This window comes from Xenopus tropicalis, chromosome 9 (genome assembly GCF_000004195.4).
Source record: "Xenopus tropicalis strain Nigerian chromosome 9, UCB_Xtro_10.0, whole genome shotgun sequence".
NCBI classification, from domain to species: domain Eukaryota; kingdom Metazoa; phylum Chordata; class Amphibia; order Anura; family Pipidae; genus Xenopus; species Xenopus tropicalis.
The window spans coordinates 28,848,217-28,867,994 of NC_030685.2; the positions used below are offsets into that span (position 1 = coordinate 28,848,217).

General features: G+C 37.6%; 1 protein-coding gene across 1 annotated transcript in view; it reads right to left on the bottom strand.

Annotated features, from left to right (window-relative positions):
- pdpk1 (3-phosphoinositide dependent protein kinase 1) overlaps positions 1 to 19,778 on the bottom strand; it is a 37,133-nt gene continuing 17,355 nt past the window's right edge. The window contains exons 4-14 of the mRNA XM_002938414.5: positions 18,556 to 18,693; positions 17,707 to 17,851; positions 14,604 to 14,701; positions 14,274 to 14,349; positions 13,431 to 13,499; positions 12,837 to 12,933; positions 12,197 to 12,370; positions 11,084 to 11,301; positions 8,318 to 8,375; positions 7,481 to 7,633; positions 1 to 3,044 (exon numbers count right to left, since the gene is read on the bottom strand). Of these exons, the coding sequence (XP_002938460.2) occupies positions 2,931 to 3,044; positions 7,481 to 7,633; positions 8,318 to 8,375; positions 11,084 to 11,301; positions 12,197 to 12,370; positions 12,837 to 12,933; positions 13,431 to 13,499; positions 14,274 to 14,349; positions 14,604 to 14,701; positions 17,707 to 17,851; positions 18,556 to 18,693 (1,340 nt within the window). The 3' untranslated portion in view covers positions 1 to 2,930. The remainder of the gene's footprint in view (positions 3,045 to 7,480; positions 7,634 to 8,317; positions 8,376 to 11,083; positions 11,302 to 12,196; positions 12,371 to 12,836; positions 12,934 to 13,430; positions 13,500 to 14,273; positions 14,350 to 14,603; positions 14,702 to 17,706; positions 17,852 to 18,555; positions 18,694 to 19,778) is intronic.

Sequence of the window (19,778 nt, forward strand, 5' to 3'; positions counted from 1 at the left end):
TACACCTATAACCCTACATGCCTTTTATTAGAAGACTAAATCGAGCATATGTGAAAAAAAAATCCTCATTCAGTAACTACATCTAGGGGCACAAATATCTGAAAAGAAGAAACAGGTTCATTAAATTATGAGAAATATGATTAAATCATTGACCAAATAGAAAATTTATATAATAAAGCCAGAAAAAAAAGTTGTAAAATATAGTTTACAATAATTATTCACATTCATGGCTGTACATGAATACATACAACAACATGGCCCGGAACATGAATTCAATCCAAATAATTCATATATTAGAATTTAAATAACACAGACTGAACTAGAGGCCAACAATTAGCCACCAAATAACCTTATATAAGAATAAAAATACAAAAGTGAATATCCTATCATTGCATTATTTGTTTTAAAAGGAGACCACACCTACAGGCAGAAGTGAGTCCATTTATTTACCAGAAAGCATTAGCCCTCACCTAGCAACAGACCAAACCGGAATGGTTCTGACAGGTTTTTGCTTCGTTAAAGGGGTTGTTCATCTTTGAATTAAGTTTTAATATGATATAGACTTTGATTTTTTGAGACTATTTGCAATTGGTTTTAATTTTTATGGTTTTCCGGTTATTTAGCTTGTTGTTCAGCAGCTCTCCAGTTTGGAATTTTAGCAGCTATCTTGTTGCTAGGGTCTTGTTCACCTTAGCAACCAGGCAGAGGTTTGAATGAGAAACGTGAATATGAATAGGATAGGGCCTGAATAGAAAGATAAGGAATAATAAGTAACAATAGTAACTGCCGGGGTCAGTGACCTCTATTTGAAAGCTGGATGTAGACGAAAACTATAAAAGATAAATAATGGCCAACTGCAAAGTTGCTAGGAGTAGGGAATTCTATAACTTACTAAAGTTAACTTGAAGGTTAACCACCCCTTTAAAGGTTACTACCAAAGTCCTTCTGGTGAATAAATGGAACAGCCATGGGTACAGTTTCCATTTAGTAAGTTTTTTTTATTTTCAGTTCTTAAGCTTCGCCTGTACATCACAGTCAGCTACAAACCAGGTAGAGAATTAAAAAAAAACATGTTTATAACCAACTGCCACCAACCTGAAAAAAAGCTAACATTTACTACTATCAAGCTTGTTTTTAATTTAATTTTTTTAATTTTAATTCTGTAACTAGACACAGCAGTACTGAAACACTGCCACCAAATAAATGCATTTAGCGGACACAACATGATACCTAGAGCATGGTCAAGAGGTTTTTCAACAGTATTCTCCACACACAGCCGACCAGACACGTTTGTGTACTAGGTGCAGGACATAAATTACTTCATGGGTGTGGGTAGCAGAGGTTTTTGTTTTTTATTGAAGTCACCGTGAGCTGCAGTGTCACATTCTAAACAAAGTTTTGGGTCAGAGACAAAATGTACTAAGGCAGATTTACTAAAGGTGCCCTCACTAAAGTAGTCTCACCACAAGCATTTGCTATGATATGAAGGTACAGACAGGCAAAACACCAAACTGTTTTGACCACAAGCAACTTTAACGAGGGGTTGGGGCAATAGCAGTTGACTGTCCCCCACTTAAGTGCCACCTTGTCTTCCAGCTTTCAAAGTGGTAAAGGGACAGCGTTGTTGTTAAGGATTCAGCAGACACAGAAGCAGATTATCCTTTTGTAAAAACTGGACAATTAAGCACCAACTGGTATTCACCGTGAGCTCTCATCACTATATTTTGTATCTATAAATATCTATATATTTATATAAATATATAGATATATAATTTGTATATTAGGAATCAATACTTCATCAGGTGCGGACAATGCTTCGTTTCTCCTTTAAGCACAGAAATGTTTCTGACCACAAAAAAGATGCAGGTAATAAAACCAATATCCTGGATATGACATAAGTACCATAAGTATTTCCTAGAATTCAATGGTCTGTGATCGATTTTGTGGCCTGGTTAACTTGTAAAGTAAAAAAAAAAAAAAAAAAAAAAAAGGATTGAAATAGCAGCAGGTACAGCAACCTGATACAACCCTATACTAAAACATTGTTTTGTAGGCAGCCCTAAATGCCGTCAGTAGAACTCTCTTTTTATGTTTAATAGAACAGTTGCTAAATGTATTAAAATCCACAAAGTGCATATTTTCAGTGGACAACTGACTTCTAATCTAGTGATGCTAAGAAAAGCACCAGCATTTGTAAGTAATAAAAAGTGTGCTTGCAAAGTATATTAAAAACTGAATTGTAGGGTGTTTTAAAGAAAAAAAAAAAAACAGGTATATTCAGTGCAAAGATCAGGAGTTTGCTTTCCCTGCCGCCTGATGCCACTGGTTTGAAGGTACCACCAATTCCCTGTAACAAGGAACGTGTTTAACCTTACTGGATGTGCCACATACAGGAAATAGCGGAATAAAAATAAGTTAAAATCTTTGCAGAGCAATTATACTCTCCATGTGGTTGGAAGGTAGCGTTTGCTACTGCTTACAACAATGCAAAAGTTGAACAGCTCCAACATCCTCCTGATTTACTAAGAGGAAGAGAAAATCAGGAGAGTGCCACGGATTACTGTATGTGGTGTGTCGGTATACATGTGCATACAAGGATTTGTGGTTCTACCAACTGTAAGTGAAGCTGGCATAGCGAGGCCTACTCACTAGTTTGCAAAGGATTCTGCAGAAAAAGCAAGATGCTCAGCGCAATGATATGCATGTTGGAACCCAACGGAGGTACAGAGAAGACGCAAAGCAACCCTGAATTCCATAAATGTTCTTTGTTTTGCTATTTCCATTTAAATATTAGATGTATGACGATGGTGGCTGAGAGATGGGCGAAGGGCTTTTCTTCTGCTCTGCTGTGTAAAGCTCATCTGTTGTGTCAGGGACTTTCTAGCAGCAAGAGGGGAAGCTTAGAGGACACCAAGGAGAAGCACTGACTGCTATATGCCACTGTTCTGATGGTTCTGGTATCTGTGTCGCCACACTTCCTGGATCTTTTTGCACCATTTGTGAGCGTTTCCACTTGGGTCCATTAGATAATAGGTTCTGTTTGGCTAAAAAATAAAGGTAAAGAAGAATGTAAACATTACTGAATAGTCAAGCCAGTAGCATAGCCAAAATTGTGACCTACAGTCTCCCGCTCCCAAATTAAGGATTAAAGACCTTTGGTGACAAATACCCTTGCGGAGACTTTTCTGCTGATCCACTGCACATGCTCTGTGCTGCTGTCACTTACCTGAGCTTAGGGGCCCACTTACAATATACTGCATATATATATATTTTTTTGTTTTTAATAATGTAAAATTAACAAATGTTTTGTCTCTAATTGTGTGCCTTTGGGGATGCTTGCTTCTCTACGGTCTTTAAATATCACTCAGATTCTGCCATATATGTATCAAAATCTTAAAGGACATGTTTAAAAATCTTAACTGCCTATTTTGGCCAGTGAATGGTACATTGCCAGACGAAACTGAGGAAACTACTATTTGCTTCCTGCTTGTGGGCCTAAACAAGCAGAACAATGGAAAGGCAGCAATACCACGTATGGTCCTTTCAGTCTGCTTGGTCTCAGGACCGATGGGATACAGTGTGTGGCTGACTAGTGTATAAGCGCCTTTAGGTGTGAAGCACTGCACATACTCCTGACGCAGAGGATTAAGGGGTGACAGTAAAGGAATGGGCACGGATGTCACCCAGCCCTAAGACTGCACAGACAAGGAATGTTGATTTGCAAGAGAAGCATGCTGAACTTGAGTGGTACAGTGAGTGAAATCTGAGAATCTGCACTTAACTTTTTAATATTTCACTAAGTTACTAGGCCCCTTTCCCCAACGCATTTATAGTCCTTCAGCAGCTAGCCATGGTCAGATATATCATCACAGATACGTGGTCTTCAAATTCTAGTGCTGTTGTCGGATGTACCCATTAATAGCCAGCTGCCAGGCTTTGAAGTTTAGTTCCATGTATAATAGGTACAAAGCAGTATGCTAACTGCAGAGCAGAGATATAAGTCACCTACTGATATGTACACATTTTTCATTATACACATTATATCATACCTCTAAGCCCTGTGGCACCAAATAGAGCTATAGTAAGACTAGAGAGGAGTTATTGCACTGTGTGTGAAACAGCAGATCTCTGTCCCTACAATGTAAGCACTAACCTCTGGCTCTCAGGATTAGTAGTACTCACTTGTTTATATTCTGAATGGAACAGAGCAGATGCCCCCCACCCTTTTTTATCCATGAGCAACATTAAAATAAAAAAAAGTTAGGGAGCAACGCAAGCATAAAATAAAGTTCTTAGGGGGTGACCAATAAGCACTGTAACTGGTTATTTGGTAGCCCAACGTTGACTTGAAGGCTCTGTTTTTGCAGCACACATGGTCTTTACACCTCAAAAACTTGCCTTTATGTCAGAAATTCAAAATGGACACCTGCTTTAAAGGAACAGTAACATCAAAAAATTAAAGTGTTTTAAAGTAATTAAAATATAATGTGCTGTTGCTCTGCAAAAAACTGGTGTTTGTACTACAGAAAAGCTACAATATAAATAAGCTGCTGTGTAGCCATGGGGGCAGCCATTCAAGCTGGAAAAAAGGAGAAAAGGCACAGGTTACATAGCAGATAACTAGTAGATAAGCCCCATATAATGGGGATTTATCTGTTATCTGCTAAGTAACCTGTGCCTTTTCTCCTTTGAATGCTGCCCCCATGGCTACACAGCAGCTTACTTATATAAACTATAATAGTCTTTCTGAGGCAAACACACCAGTTGTAGCAGTGCAGGGCAACAGTACATTATATTGTTATTACTTTTATACACTTTCATTTTTTGGTGTTATTGTTCCTTTAAGACCACTGGGAATCACACCCAAGGGGTTGGTGAGCAATATCTTGCTCGCGAGCCACTGGTTAAGGATCACTTTTATTGAGCATAGGTTTCTTCTATATTATCAGCGTGCTATCCCTATTGCCAAAAATAACCAGTTTGGGAATAGGGACAAGCTAAAATTTGCCCCCTTCTGACACTTTCTCCCTTCTTTTTTGCTCCCTTCTGACTTTTGGCAAAATAATTGTTTTGGCGAAAGTCAGAAGGCTTTTTTCATTTGGAATTTCAGCAGCTATTTTGTTGCTAGGTCCAGGCAGTCGTTTAAATAAAAAACTGGAATATGAATAGGAGTGGGCCTAATTAGAAAGATATGGAATAAAAAGTAACAATAACAATAAAATTGTAGCCTCACAGAGCAATATATTTTTAGCTGACCCCATCTGAAAGCTGGAAAGATGTAGAAAAGGAAGGCAAATAAATAAAAAACTATAAAAAAAAATAAATAATGAAGACCAATTGAAAAGTTTCTAAAAATATTATATTCTATAACAGATTAAAACTAACTGGGATAATCCAACCCTTTAACAAATAAGGGGCTAAACCAATTGGGAAGGTGCTTAAAAAAGTTTTGGATTCTCCTAAAATCCCAATGCATTAGAAAGAGAGCAGTGCATATGCTAGCAATTCCCAACAATAAAGGCCTAGGAGTGTATTAAAAAGAATAAGAAAATATTTGGCTGACCCACAATCGGGGAATCAGATTAATAATAAAAAAAAAAGTGTTCAGTCTACAGAGTTGCTGGAATGTTTCTCGGACAGGCCACATTTATGGACATGCTGCCAGTACTGTAAAGCCTTCCTTAAATATTTATCCTTACAGGCTATATAAACTCTTGGGCTTTTCCAGTACAGCTGGAAGTTAAAAGCAGACACGTGAGTTAGGTTATTTCTCAGTCTACTGTTAAACTATGCTTGTCCTGCATCCAGCTGTGATGGAAAATCCAGTATAAACCCTGCAGCTGCTTGCAGTGAAGTATAGTAAATATAACTAAACCCTGCAGCCATCAGCTCAGTCATGCTTTGGCAAGCGACTTGCAATTTATATTCATTTACTTCGACTGAAGTACTGCACTCCATAGTATAAAGCATTTGGTGGCCCTTCAAAGGTTTTTTATGGCACCCAGTCTGCTGAAAGGCTCCATAGACTTAACAGTATTACATCATTTTAATTTAATCTGACCCTCCTACATGCTATTTGGAAAATCTGGCCACTAGATGTATTAAAGAGAAACTCCACCCAAACACAACTTAAAGTTTTTTTTTAAAAAGTAAACATAATTTCAAGCAACTTTACAACGTACAACAATTAAAAATATGCAGCCTTTTCATGATTTTTAATGTAATAATATGGTTTGGAACAGTTCCCTAAGCCTGGCCCCCTGTTCCCTTGCTGATCTGGCTGACTACTTTGAGGCTCAAACAAAAATGTAACCGTAGTTGACTATCCTCAGCCTGCATCCCAAAATCCCTCAATTCCTTGCACATGTGACGTCAATAAGGAAAAAAAACATCAGAGTGACATGCATTGTGGGTTATGTAGTTCCTAAATGCTGTCTGTAAGCTGTGGAGAAGTTGTTACAATTTGTAACATCAATGTTTAGTCCCTTTTTTCCTGCCAGGATTTCGAATGATGTAGAAATCATCATAATTCTAATTATGTATATGATGTATATTCAAAGCAAGAAAAATGTCTCATGTGGCAGCAGCTTATTGATCGGAGCTAGACTTGTGAAGAGTTAAAGCAAGCTGGGTGCTCCTCTAAAATACCATTCAGTGCATTCAGCTTAATCTTGTGTCAGATTTACTGCTGTGATTTAAGACTGCCGTGTATCTGACACACAAGGCTCATACACACAAGGCTCGGCTAACTGCTTCTATGTGTTTAGTTAGATCAGAATGATCAGCTTCCCCCAAACCCCATCCTGCCCAACTGGCTGTCAGTGGCAGGTTTTGGCAACAAAACCAGTCAGGTGCTGAGTCAGTTCATTTATTTTTTTATTTCCCTCATAACTGCACTTAGGAGCAATTACCAGAGAAATTGCTCACATAAAATATAAAGTCAAGTATGCTGGTGGTCCGCTAAAAACCTAAACTTTGGTGAAACCAGGCCCAGACTACAATTTGTGGATTCTGGCAATTGCCAGAGGGTCTGCTGTAAGATGCCATAGACAGTCACTATTTATTGGGCTGGTTGGTGGGGATGGGAGTGGTTTGGTATCAGTGTACTTGAAATACTAGGATTTATTGTAGATCCTAGTCCAGTCCTGGTTGTAACTATTACATTGCTTTTGTTTTAGCAGAGCACAAAAACTTCTTTTGAGTCTAGAGAGTTACTGTGAAAGCAATATCTAATTCAACCCTCATTTTACTCCCCTGTATAACGACCATTCCATATACATGAAGTCTTTAAGCACGGAGAAAAGGGAGGTGCAGAGCACATCTGCAATATTAGCATTAAAGGCCTATAGTACTTATACATATAAGGCCTATAGTACTTTGTTAAACTATCCATACAGACTGCAAAATAAAATGGTTGGAAGTTAGCTAAAAAGACAACGTAACGGACAGTTTAGGAATTATATAGCAAGGGAATACTTACTGTGTGTACGAAAAAAGTTTTAAAATTCTTAGCCTCTGGGCGCAGTTCTTGTGACCATGGGATCTCGCCTTTCAGCACTTTGTTTACAGGATCTACATAATATAAATGTGGACCTTCTGTGAGGAGTAGTTGGCGCCGACGAGCAAATAAACCCTAAGGTAAAAGACAATTGAAAGTTCTTTTAATGAAGTATAATGCATTTTTAATGCATCGTCAATGTTCCATGTCAAACAGACAGTTAAGCAATGTAAGAAACGATTTATATGTATGAGGATGTTTTTTGAAGCATTTTATAGAATTGGAGCAGCAGCAGGGTTAATTAATCACTGGGGGGGTCGTGAGAGTTCAGGAACTTGTTAGGCACCCCCCGAGTGACTAATTACCCTCACTGGTGCTCCACTTTTACCCAGGATAGTTTTCTACAGGGCAGCCTACTAGATCTGCTCGTTTGGCGACCTAGCTAAACGAGCTGATATTAATGTAAATGGCCACCTTTAGAAAACAAAAGCAAAAATCTGATGGTTGCTGGTTGCTTTGGCGACATCACTGGTGATGTTTGTCTCCAATGTTAAATACACCCAGTAATGTATCCTTGTACCTATAATAGTGTTCTGGTAAGACAACATACTAAGCATAATAAAACCATAATAAACAATTTTAGCCTTCTTCATTTGTGTGATATATGATATCTGGATATAGAAATAATGGGCAATGCTCACACAAACACAGAAATTGAGTTGTACAATCAAGCACAATAATACAAAAATGAATTTTGTTCCAAATTTGACTGTACATTCAAAACAGTCTTAAAGCAAAAGTATAAATAATTCAACTCACCTTTCTTTTGTCTACTGGACCCATTTTTACAATTAAATTATTTTCTACAAACTGATGCCTGGGTAAAAAAAAAAAAAAAACAAAAACAATTCATATTTCAGTGCTACCTACATCATGTTCCAAGACTTAACATAAGTTGGTACAGCATCTTTTATTTACAAGAAAGTTCAATGCTAGGACAGTTAATGTACAGAATTCATTCAGTAGATGCTTTAGAATGTATCCTATGTATGTTTCTAATGCAGACAAAAGCATGTTTATATCTTAGCAATTCATCCATATTGAAGATTACTAGGTCTTTGTTAAAATGTTTGGGAACCACTGGGCTGAGGTACAAGAGGACAAGTTAAGCTGTCCAGTGTAATGTTACACAAACCTATTAGAAGAATGTATGTGCAATTGCTTTAACCAAAACAGGGGTATAACAGGAAGGCTGTCACATCTTGGATGAATTCTCTTATATGCCGATTGCGGAGTGTTGTTTCTCTATAACCATACAATATATACATGATTTTATATACCTCTTTTTTATTTCAATCTCTCCAGTACTGTGTAAAAATGAAATGAAAGTTTCAAATAGCAAAGGGTATTGGTGTGGTAGTAAATATATACAGGTATGGGACCCGTTATCCAGAATGCTCGGGACCAAGGGTATTCTGGATAAGGGGTCTTACCGTAATTTGGATCTCCATACCTTAAGTCTACTAAAAAATCAATAAAACATTAATTAAACCCAATAGGATTGTTTTGCATCCAATAAGAATTATATCTTAGTTGGGATCAATTACATGGTACTGTTTTATTACTACAGAGAAAAAGGAAATCAGTTTAAAAATTCTGAATTATTTTATTAAAGTGGAGTCTATGGGAGACAGGCTTTCCGTAATTCGGAGCTTTCTGGATAGCGGGTTTCCAGATAAGGGATCCCATACCTGTACTAGCACTTGCGCAGAACACTCTTCTACGCACTTTTGCAATTTACATGAGACATTTTTTTTTCGTTTCAAAGATATTAAACATTTTAGACAATTATAAACTCATGAATTTTGTAATAGCATCACCTGCTGTTCATTTTAGTTGACTGTTTACGGACGGGAATAAAAAAAAAAAAACAACTCTAAGACAATAAAGGACCTGTGATGTTGCTTGAATTAATGCTAAATAGAGAAACATCACATTAATCTTAATTTGCTAAGCAGAGCAACATCACATCATACTTGATTTCTCAGAGCTGGTCAAAATGACCAGCAGGTGGTGCTGTTAATTCAAATTGTATATGTATATTTTATATGTATAAAATGTTATATCTTGGAAACAAAAAATAAATAACTCATGTAAATTGCAAAAGTGCTTAGAAGAGTGCTCTGAGAATTTTACATTAAAAAAAAGGTACCCCTGAAAATGTCTCTATAATGTAGGGCTCTATAAAACTTTGCCCTAGCTCTCTGGGATTAGTTAACTAACACATGCATTGCACCTGTATGTACCTTTATGTTCGTTTTTCCAGCAACTAAAAACATTACATGTTTTTTTCTAGTACCAAACAACTATACAGTAGGATGTCTTCAAGCCTTATGTTTAAGGAAGGCAAAATGTACACATGTACAAAAATAGCATCAAAATGATGGATGACACTGGTATCTTTCATCTTTAAGTGGGACAGTTTTACAGATGGTCAATTCCTGTGTATAATCTGTATCCTAGGAAAACTTAGAAATGATGGCTTAAAAGAACAGTTCAGTGTAAAAATGAAACTGGGTAAAATGGATGGACTGTGCAAAATAAAAAATATTTGTAATATAGTTAGTTAGGCAAAAATGTAATCTATAAAGGCTGGAGTGAGCCAGAACTCTACTTCCTGCTTTCAGCTCTCTAACCTCTTAGTTAGTCAGGGGGCCACATGGGACATAACTGTTCAGTTAGTTTGTGAGCATGCAATTCAAATGCAAACTAACGGAATAGTTATGTCTCATGTGGCCCCCCTCAAGTCACTGATTGGCTACTGACTGCTACAGCTTAAGAGAGCTGTATAGGAGGAAGTAGTGTTTTGGCTATTATGTTAGACATCTGCCCACTGCAGCCTTTATAGATTACATTTTTGCCTAACTATATTGAAAACATTTTTTATTTTGCGCAGTCTATTTTACCCATTTTTATTTTTACACTGAACTGCTCCTTTAAAGGAAGAGAAAGGGTACAAACACTGGGGGGTGATGTACAAATGTTAGACACCCTCCAGTGATTATAATCACTTACATGATACCCTGGGCTGGTGCTCCTGTTAGCCCAGGGACATGCGAGTGATCGATCCTCTTTCTCCCTTCTTTCTTTAAAGTCCCGAGGTCAATGCATGTGCAGCAGTGAAAAAGTCAGCTTTTTTTTTTTTAATTAAAGTTTGGCTTTCACTCTACTGTGCATTTGCACCCACGTGAAGAAAGAAGAAGGGAGTAAGAGGATTGCTCCTTGCAAGTACCGGTGCAGTTTCCCGATAATTGTAGCACTGCCCCAGGGTATTAGGTAAGTGAATACAATAACTGGGTGGGTGGGGGGTGTCTAACATTTTTGAACAGAAAGCCGAGTAATGAAGAATATGGTTGATAATGAAAATCTAGCCTCACAATCTGCTTTGTAGCTGCTGAATTTGATAAGTTTAGAGAACAGATGATTACATTTAGATCAGTCTAAGTATATAAGACCAAAAAAAAAAAAAACAATTTGCCCTAAAGTTTCTTAAATTCAGAATTATTTCCAGTATATTTATCTTACCACTGATTTCCTCCCACTTGCTTCTCCAGAAGTAGTCGCTTCTCTGCTTCAGAGAACTGGAGATCAAGCTCAAATGAATTGTTATCAAGGTCATGTATGTATTGCTCTATGTTACTGCCACACCTCTGAGAAAGAAGAGGTTCTAAAGGTGCCAGCGAAGGGGAAGACGCTGAGGTTGCTACCTGCATGCAGCCAAACTGACTCAGGAGGTCATCATACTAAAATAGAAAAACATCCAATTAAAAATAAGTATTTTAACACCTCAGATGGTTTCTTATACTAGATAGTATTTATCATAGTATATGCACCAGTGATGCAATGTGTCATTGCAAATTATCTACCTATTAAGAAAAGATCCTAAGGCTTTTCGTATTTGGACACTTTCCAAAGGTAAACATCTATACTGATACGGACACCTGTTAAAGGAGAACTAACCCCAAAAACAAATATGAATAGAAATACTGTCTTTCTGTATACTGACCTTACTACGTCACCTATTTTTTTTTAGAATCTCTACAACAATAATGATCCAGACCTACACAGGGGATCACCATCTTGGATTTGTGTTAGGAGTGTCAGTGACGCTCACATGCTTCGTGTGCTATGGGTAGCTACTGAGAAGCTAAGCTTAGGGGTTGTTGCAAATCATCAAGCAGAAAATGAGGTTTATATAGTAACTAATGCTGTAGGGCTGCCACGTAACAAGAATTAGCCTTGTACCTGTATTGCAATATGTATATTCTATATATTCAGGATATTGTGAGTCGGTCCCTAAGCTCATGTAACTGACAGCAGCACAGAGCATGGGCAGTGAATCAGCAGAAAAGAAGATGGGGAGCTACTGGGGCATCTTTGGAGGCACAGATTTTTTCAAAGGCTGTAGTTGCCTTTGGCTGGTACAGAACCCTAAAACATTATGTACAACATTTCTAGCCTACTTCTTTGCCAAGATTTAGTTCTCCTTTAAAGAATGATGTCAGTATCACCGACATATTGGTACCTTTTTTTGTTTAAAAACCAATTCTTGCTTTATCCCTAGCTCAATAACATTTTGAAGATTCTACCAGTGCAGATAGATGTAGTGCTACAGAAAAACAAAAAAACAAAACTTACATTCCCATAGCAATCCTCGTCATCTTCAGACATTGCCGGTAAATATGCTGTAAGTTTTGGTGGAGTTTGCAGGTGCAAATCTTGCCATGTAACGGTCTCAAAAAATGGATGTGCTTTTAGAGGTCCGTAGCCTCCCAACTCTTCGCAGCCTAATCGTTTAGTAGGATCTATAACCTAAAGACAGAATATCAGTTAATAGTAATAATTTATGTGACCATGTATCAATTAATGCTACATATACAAATATGTCAATTGACAAAATTCTCTTTGCTTGCCAAGTATTGAAAGCGTTTGAATCGAGAATAAGTTCCAGCTTTTAGAAAACTGGAGCAAGTGTACATTCAGTGTGGTTTAGATGGATATGTTGTAGATCTCGATAGGCTAAGCAATTGCTAGCACATATTTAGAACTCACTGCAGCCATTAACTTTAAATGACTCATTTTAATCAACGGGAAGAGCTTGGGCAAGATTTGCAATATAAGCAAAACGTAATATTACAATTTCCCGCCCACATTTTCTAACATTTTGAATTTAACATTTTGAATTTTTGAACATTTAAATAAGATAAGCAAATGACACAGTTTCGTTTCAACACAAACCAGCGAGCAGTTCCTTTAATGTAAGCAGTTTACCACTTACCAAAAGTTTTTCTACTAGGTCTTTAGCCTTTGGAAAGAATTTTTCAGGGAAGTCGTATTCCAGCTTAATTATCTTCTGAAATATAAGGTATTCATTCCTACCAAAAAAAAAAAAATATATATATATTCTATATGAATGCACATTATATAGTAATATTTGGTATTGAAACAGAGTTTTCTATATTTCAAATATATTATATATGGTCAAAGGGAGATGATGATTTTATTCTTTGTTGAAAGTTCTTCTCATACCTAGAGTAAAACTCAGAAAGCATATATCCATAGGCCATCTCCCATAGCCTCCATTATAAGCAAATAATTCTATTTTTTTTTTTTTTTTATGATTACCATTTTCTGGGGGGGGGGGGGGAGGTATTTACAAAATAACTCTTTTTAGAGTATAAACATATCTGTTTACTACTTGGCTCACAGGCTAAAGTGGGTAACATTGCATTTAAAATCTATCTGCTAATCTGCTAGTACTAGTTCAAAGCGCATGTATAGCATTACCTATTAAAAAAAGTATAAAGTCCTAATATAAAAATGATATATTAGTCAATACAGGGAATTTATAATTCCCTTTTTTTCAACTTACCCAGCTCTGAATGGTGGCAATCCTGCTACCAGCTGATAAACGATACATCCTAGTGCCCACAGGTCTGAACTAGATTACAAAACAAAAATAGTTACAAATAATGGCAAACACATGATTACATATTTTAATGTTTGGTAAAACAATTTGGACTTGACATTAGAGATAACAAAGAGTTAACAAGCAAACAGCTCAAGGCCAGGATAGAGCAAATTATTCGATAAAGAAGGCCAATACTCAAAAAAAAAAAAAAAAAAAAAATCTCAAAAGCTCTTTACATATAAAACCCAAGCAAGTCACTTATTAGCAGAGAATGTTAAGATGATTAAAATTTGGGGTCTCTAATCCAGTGCTGTCGAACAATTAATGTAGTGGGTCAGTTAGTTCCCAGTCAAAGTACAGTAAAATCCTGATGTCATATAAAAATATGTCGATAGAGCAAATGGCTACGGTAAGGCCCTGGCTGGAGAGAATTGCTTTTTTACTCCATGGCTACTGCACCTTATATTTTCTGCAATGATACGATTAAACTCTATTAAAACAAGAGGCACAGAAAAGAGAAATGGCAGTAATAAGACTAGTAATAAGAAAGGAGCCGGAGCACTAAACTGCATGACAGTGACTAAGTTTCCCTTTAAATTTTGTAGCCATGAAAGGTATTGGTTTATCAGTACCAATGGCGCAATGCACCAGATTTATTATGTATATGCTAACAAGGTGCCTTAGCTGATAAAATCTACAGTGTGGCAGGACGATCAGGGACAAAGCTACAGTGACCTTACAATAATATATTATTAAGCTTGCATTATAAAAAAAAAAATTAGATTGTTTCATTTCATTACTTACCTTTTACATGCTGATTTTTCAGTCAGTAACTCAGGTGACACGTACTGTGCTGTTCCTACAAATGAATTTGCTCGCACTAGTTCCAATATAAAAGAAAAAAGTAAAAGATCAGCTTCCACTCTAAAATAAATGTCAAAGATCGAGATTTGCCCGTGTGTACCCTATTTTACACTCTGTTTCTATTATTCAAATGTTGTTTATTTTCATGCCTAATTGATGAGGGTAGCAGTTACATTTACAGATACCTTTAAAATCAAATTGTGAATTCATGTATATTGAAAAGTTGCTCAAATAGTTGTGTAACCACAAGCAGAATTACATAAGTATTACCTTGTTTGCTGTCAGACGATGACACCTTGGCAGTCCCAAAGTCTGTTATTTGAATGTGCATGTCCTCACTAAGTAGAATGTTTTCTGGCTTAAGGTCCCTTCAAAAACATATTTGAAAATATTACTTTTTAATAAAAACGCTGATTTACATTATAGGACAGCAATATATGTTCAAAGGCGGAAAAGACACATCTCCCCCATCACAATCTTTCACTAGAGTGAAAAATCACAAACACTGACACTTATACCATATTGCAGAATAAAGTGCCCCACAAAAAGACCATAGTACCTGTGCCCTTGATTCTATACTTTTGGTACTTAGATCTACGACACTCACATTCACAAGTACACTGCATAGATCACAGAACAAGAAGGGTTAAAACTGAAAATGGAAAGCCCTGCTGTCCCTATATGTTTTTAACATTTAGAAACATAGATTTTCTTTTAGCCTAACTTGCATTTGGCATTCTAAAGCATCCCACTGGTTTTTAGTTGATGAGGTCAAGGACAGTCAAGTGTTTTCATTCCCATCTCAGCAAAACTCAGTCTTTGTATAGACCTTGCTTTGTGCATGAGGTATATTCATACTTTTGCCATATAATAGGAACAATGTATGCTGTTGCATTAGGGTTTGTTTTTAACAGAACCAAGGCTTAAAACCATGAAAAACATCCCCAGACCACTATTCCGCCTCAGACAATCATAACAATCTGGCCTTAGAGGCAAAAGTTTCCTGGACTACCCCAAACCCAGACTGGTCTGTTAGCCCAATGAGAAGCATGATTCATCACCATTTCCACCTAGTCTCAAGGAGTGAACCCCAACCAGTATCTTGTGAGCAACATGTTGCTTCCAGTGGGACAGGTGCTTATTTTTGAATTCCTGGCTTTAAGGCATATTTTGGTTGCATAAAATCCAGGTGTACTGACAAACAGAACCTCCTCTAGGCTGCCAGTCCACATAGGGGCTACCAAATAGACAATCACAGCCCTTATTTAGCACCCCTTCAGAACTTTTATGCCTGTGTTGTTCCCCAACTCTTTTTACATTTGAATGCAGCTCACAGGTAAAAAAGGCTGGAGACCACTAGTCTAAAGGTATACATCTTTACAACAGACAGCGGAAATGCAAATGGTGGTGTTAGGCGTCTCTGCATCCATAAAAAAACAATGCTTCCATAAACTGTTCTTGTGCTGATGCCAAAAAATGGTCTTAACAGTCAGCAATGAGTCCTATGAGATGTGACAAAACCAACGGGCATGGTAGTAAGTGATTCTGAATTAGATAACATTAGCAGTTTTGCCGATGGGCAATGGATTGCATGCAAATTTGTTTGCAGCCTATGAAGTGAATAGGACTACAAATGCTCTGTACCTACTGAATCAGGAATTTTGCTCTTGGGCTAGCAACAACATCATATAGGGGGGAGGTCTTGTCAGACCCATCAGAAGGACTGTAGTCAAATGGCTGTAATAGACAAACAATATTTTCCAGTCTCTCTGGGTTTAAACCTAACAAAGCTCCAATCAGATATCAGTTGGGAAAGGCTACTTTTATCTAATGCTTCACTGAACACAGCAGTGATTAAGTACATCAGATCAAAGATTAATGAACCCATAAGGCCTAATAGCAAACAGGAAAAAAAACCTAGGAATTTTATTTAAAAGATAACAGTATGCAAAGACACATTCATGATTTTCATTCATGGAGTTACTGGTCCTTTAAAGTTAAATGTATACTTGTGTTTCTCTAGCATAGTGATCCCCAAACAATTTCTTTCATGTTTGTGCGGCTCATCAACTCTTTTTACATTTGTGTGTGGCCCACGAGTAAAAAAAAGGTTGGGGATGCCTGCTCTAGCAGAAAGGCGGGAGTTTAATGGTCAGCCCAGGGGATATGGACCGGCATCATCAAAAAATAATCATAGGTTATTAAAGGAGAACTATACCCCCCGGGTGCAAAAACCCCCTTAACTTATCATTTCCTAAACCCCCCTCACCTCTCTCTTATCGCATAGTTTTTATGTTTACACTCTATCCCTATCGCTAACCAAAAATGCAGAGAAGCGCAGCCGCGTACCTGGCTGACATCTTCTTAGCAACTGAAGACCTTCGGGTCTCGAAGCGCACACCTAACCTGCTTGCGCAGTTGAAGTGGATTTCCTGCTACCTCCAACTGTGCATGCACAAGCAGGTTCGTATCAGCGGAGAGACTTGAAGAGTCTTCAGTCGATAAGATGATGTCGGCGAGGTAAGCAGCTTCGCTTCTCTGCATTTTTAGCTAGCGCTTAGCGAAAGGGATAAACTGTGTAAATGTAAAAACTATGCGATAAGGGAGAGGTGAGGGGGGTCTAGTCAATGATAGTTAAGGAGGCTTTTTGCGGCCGGGGATATAGTTCTCCTTTAAATGCAAATCAGAAGCAAAATACCGTGGCCTGTTAATTAATTTTAAGAGGACAACAAAAAGATAAAGCAGATTAACTACTCATTTAATTTTACATCATTTTTAATGTCTTTGCAGCTGACCTGTATTTTACCCTTGTGTTCTTCAATTGTAATCCCTATCACCACTTATTCAGTTTATGGAATTATAAAATACTGTCATTATGTTAGAATAACTTCAGATTTTATAGGTGCCCTCATTTTCTTTGCTTAAGGGTCATGAGAAAAAACAAGGGGAATTGTCTCTGCTATGAATAGTGCCACATCTGCCACACTTCAACAATGGGTTGAGCTAATAAATGGTATGTTGCCACCGACCAAATTGACATACAAAGCTTGGGGTACACCCGGAAAATTTGAGAAAATATGGAAACCCTGGCTAGATGCCAACCCCAGTATATCCCTACCGGATGATTAAACCCCACATATAACCTTTTGAATACTCTAATATATACCAAGTTTAATCCACCAGTTTAAAGGTAAGTAAAGTAATGATCCAGGCCTTCAAAGCTATCACAGCAGCTCACCATCTTGGGTTCTTTTAGAAGCTCAGCTGTTGAGAAGCTGAGCTTAGAGGCACAGTTGTTGCAATATGTTCTAGTAACACATTCACCTAAACCCGGGAAATAATTTTGGCTCTTAATTCCACGTTAGCCATTTACCTGTGAATAATTCCATTCTCGTGCAGATATTCTAAAGCACACACAATTTCAGCAGTATAAAATCTTGTGCAGGTTTCATCAAATGAGCCAATCTTTCGTATGTACTTTAGTAGTTCTCCGTTCTTAGCATAACTAAGACCAAAATCTGTTCACTTGGTTAAGGAAGAACAGATATATGCAATGACTATTTCACCCCTGATCCACTCAACTTTCTGCTTATCTAAGTTTCTATTTAAATTGTCATCGTCACGGTAGTTCTTGCAAGGTCTTTTAATTTTAACAACATGTAAATGATAAGGTATTAAAAGGGGTTGTTCACATTTAAATTAACTTTTAGTATGATGTGGAGAGTGATGCTCTGGTTTTAATTTTTTAAGCGGTTTTTGAATTAAGTTTTTTGTTAAGCAGCCCTCCAGTTTGGAATTTCGGCAGCAATCTGGCTGCTAGGGTTCAATTTAACCTAGCAACCAGGCAGTGGTTAAGAATAGAGACAGGAATATGAATAGAGTAGGACCTAAATAGAAAAGTAGATAATAAACATTAACAATAATAAAATTGTAGCCTCACAGAGCATTAGTTATGTGGCTACTGTGGCCAGTGAACAATATTTGAAAACTAGAAAGAGTCAGAAGAGGAAGACAAAAACAATAAGTCAAAAAGTTGTTAAGAACACGCTATTCTTAACCTGAAAGTGAATCACCCCTTTTACAAAACCCATGCTTATTGTAGCTTTTTAAATGGCCCCATTCAATGGCCACAAAGTGAACACTGAATGCCTACTGTCTGAAAACCTGGCAATATATGTACATTGGTTCCACATCAGTGCTAGATTGTTTGAACAAAGGATACAGAGCTTTTCAGGATCTTGAAATGTGAAATAAAGTTTGACGAAGAATGGGTGGTCCAAACGGGACATAACATCTTTTTCCCTGTTCACATATTGTACCTTGTTCTCCTTCATTATATGCCGCTTCTGTAAAATTTTAACTGAAACATAAAGACAATGGTTTAATAGGGTTTCTAAAGATATCAAATAAACTCAATGCAGAACAAACATGTAACGCGAAGGCTATTTCGTAAATAAAGTGTCCCGAAATTAAATGAATAGATTACACATGAACTGCGGTTTCTCTTTGGGTATGTCAATGCATCTAGGCCGGCTGCAAAGTTTTACAGCAGAAGTCACAGGAGGGCTGTTCCCACAGTACTAACATAATTTGTTATTGTTACCTACAAAAATTGAATCACTCCTGTGATCTGTACTCAGTGGCTCTATATCTTTGAGTCTATTAAGTGATAAATTTATGTCACATTAAGGGCTCAGGCACACGGGGAAATTAGTCACCCGCGACAAATCTCACTTGTTGCGGGCGACTAATCTCCCAGATATGCCATCCCACCGGCTTGAATGTAAATCGCCGGTGGGATGGCATATGCGGCGACACGATTTAACGAAATCGCGGAAGTTGCCTTGAGAGGAAACATCTGCGATTTCAGGAAATCGCGTCGTGGCATATGCCATCCCACCAGCGATTTACATTCCAGCACTGAAACACACAAGCATGCAATTTGGCACCAAAATTTGTCCTATGTGTTTGCACCTGGGCTGACTCAATGGCTCTGAGTGTAGGCAGAGGGTAAGAATTATGCTAGCTTAGGGGCTGATTCTCATCCTGTGTTTATTGACAGCCAAGAACCAGTATTAGCCTCATATTTCAGCCAGCTTCTGCTTCACCTTCTCTTCTTTCCAAGACAGGCAAAAAAAAAAGCCAGAGCATACACCTACATGGGGGGGAATATTAAAAGCTTGAATCAGCAGTTCACTAGTGCCCACAGCATGCAAACTATAAAGTGCAAATTGTGCTCTGATCCAGAGAATGGATTATAGGAAATGTGATGCACAGCTGTACTTTGACATTAATCTGCACTGAGTAGGAAACCCCCAAGTTCCTGCCATTCATGGTACAATAAAGAATTTTACCTTATTACCTATTTGTTCCCCTCCTTTTGTATGTGGAATCTTTAAATATAAGAGCCTTGATGAGCTGATACGCACTGCATGACCTCCTGCA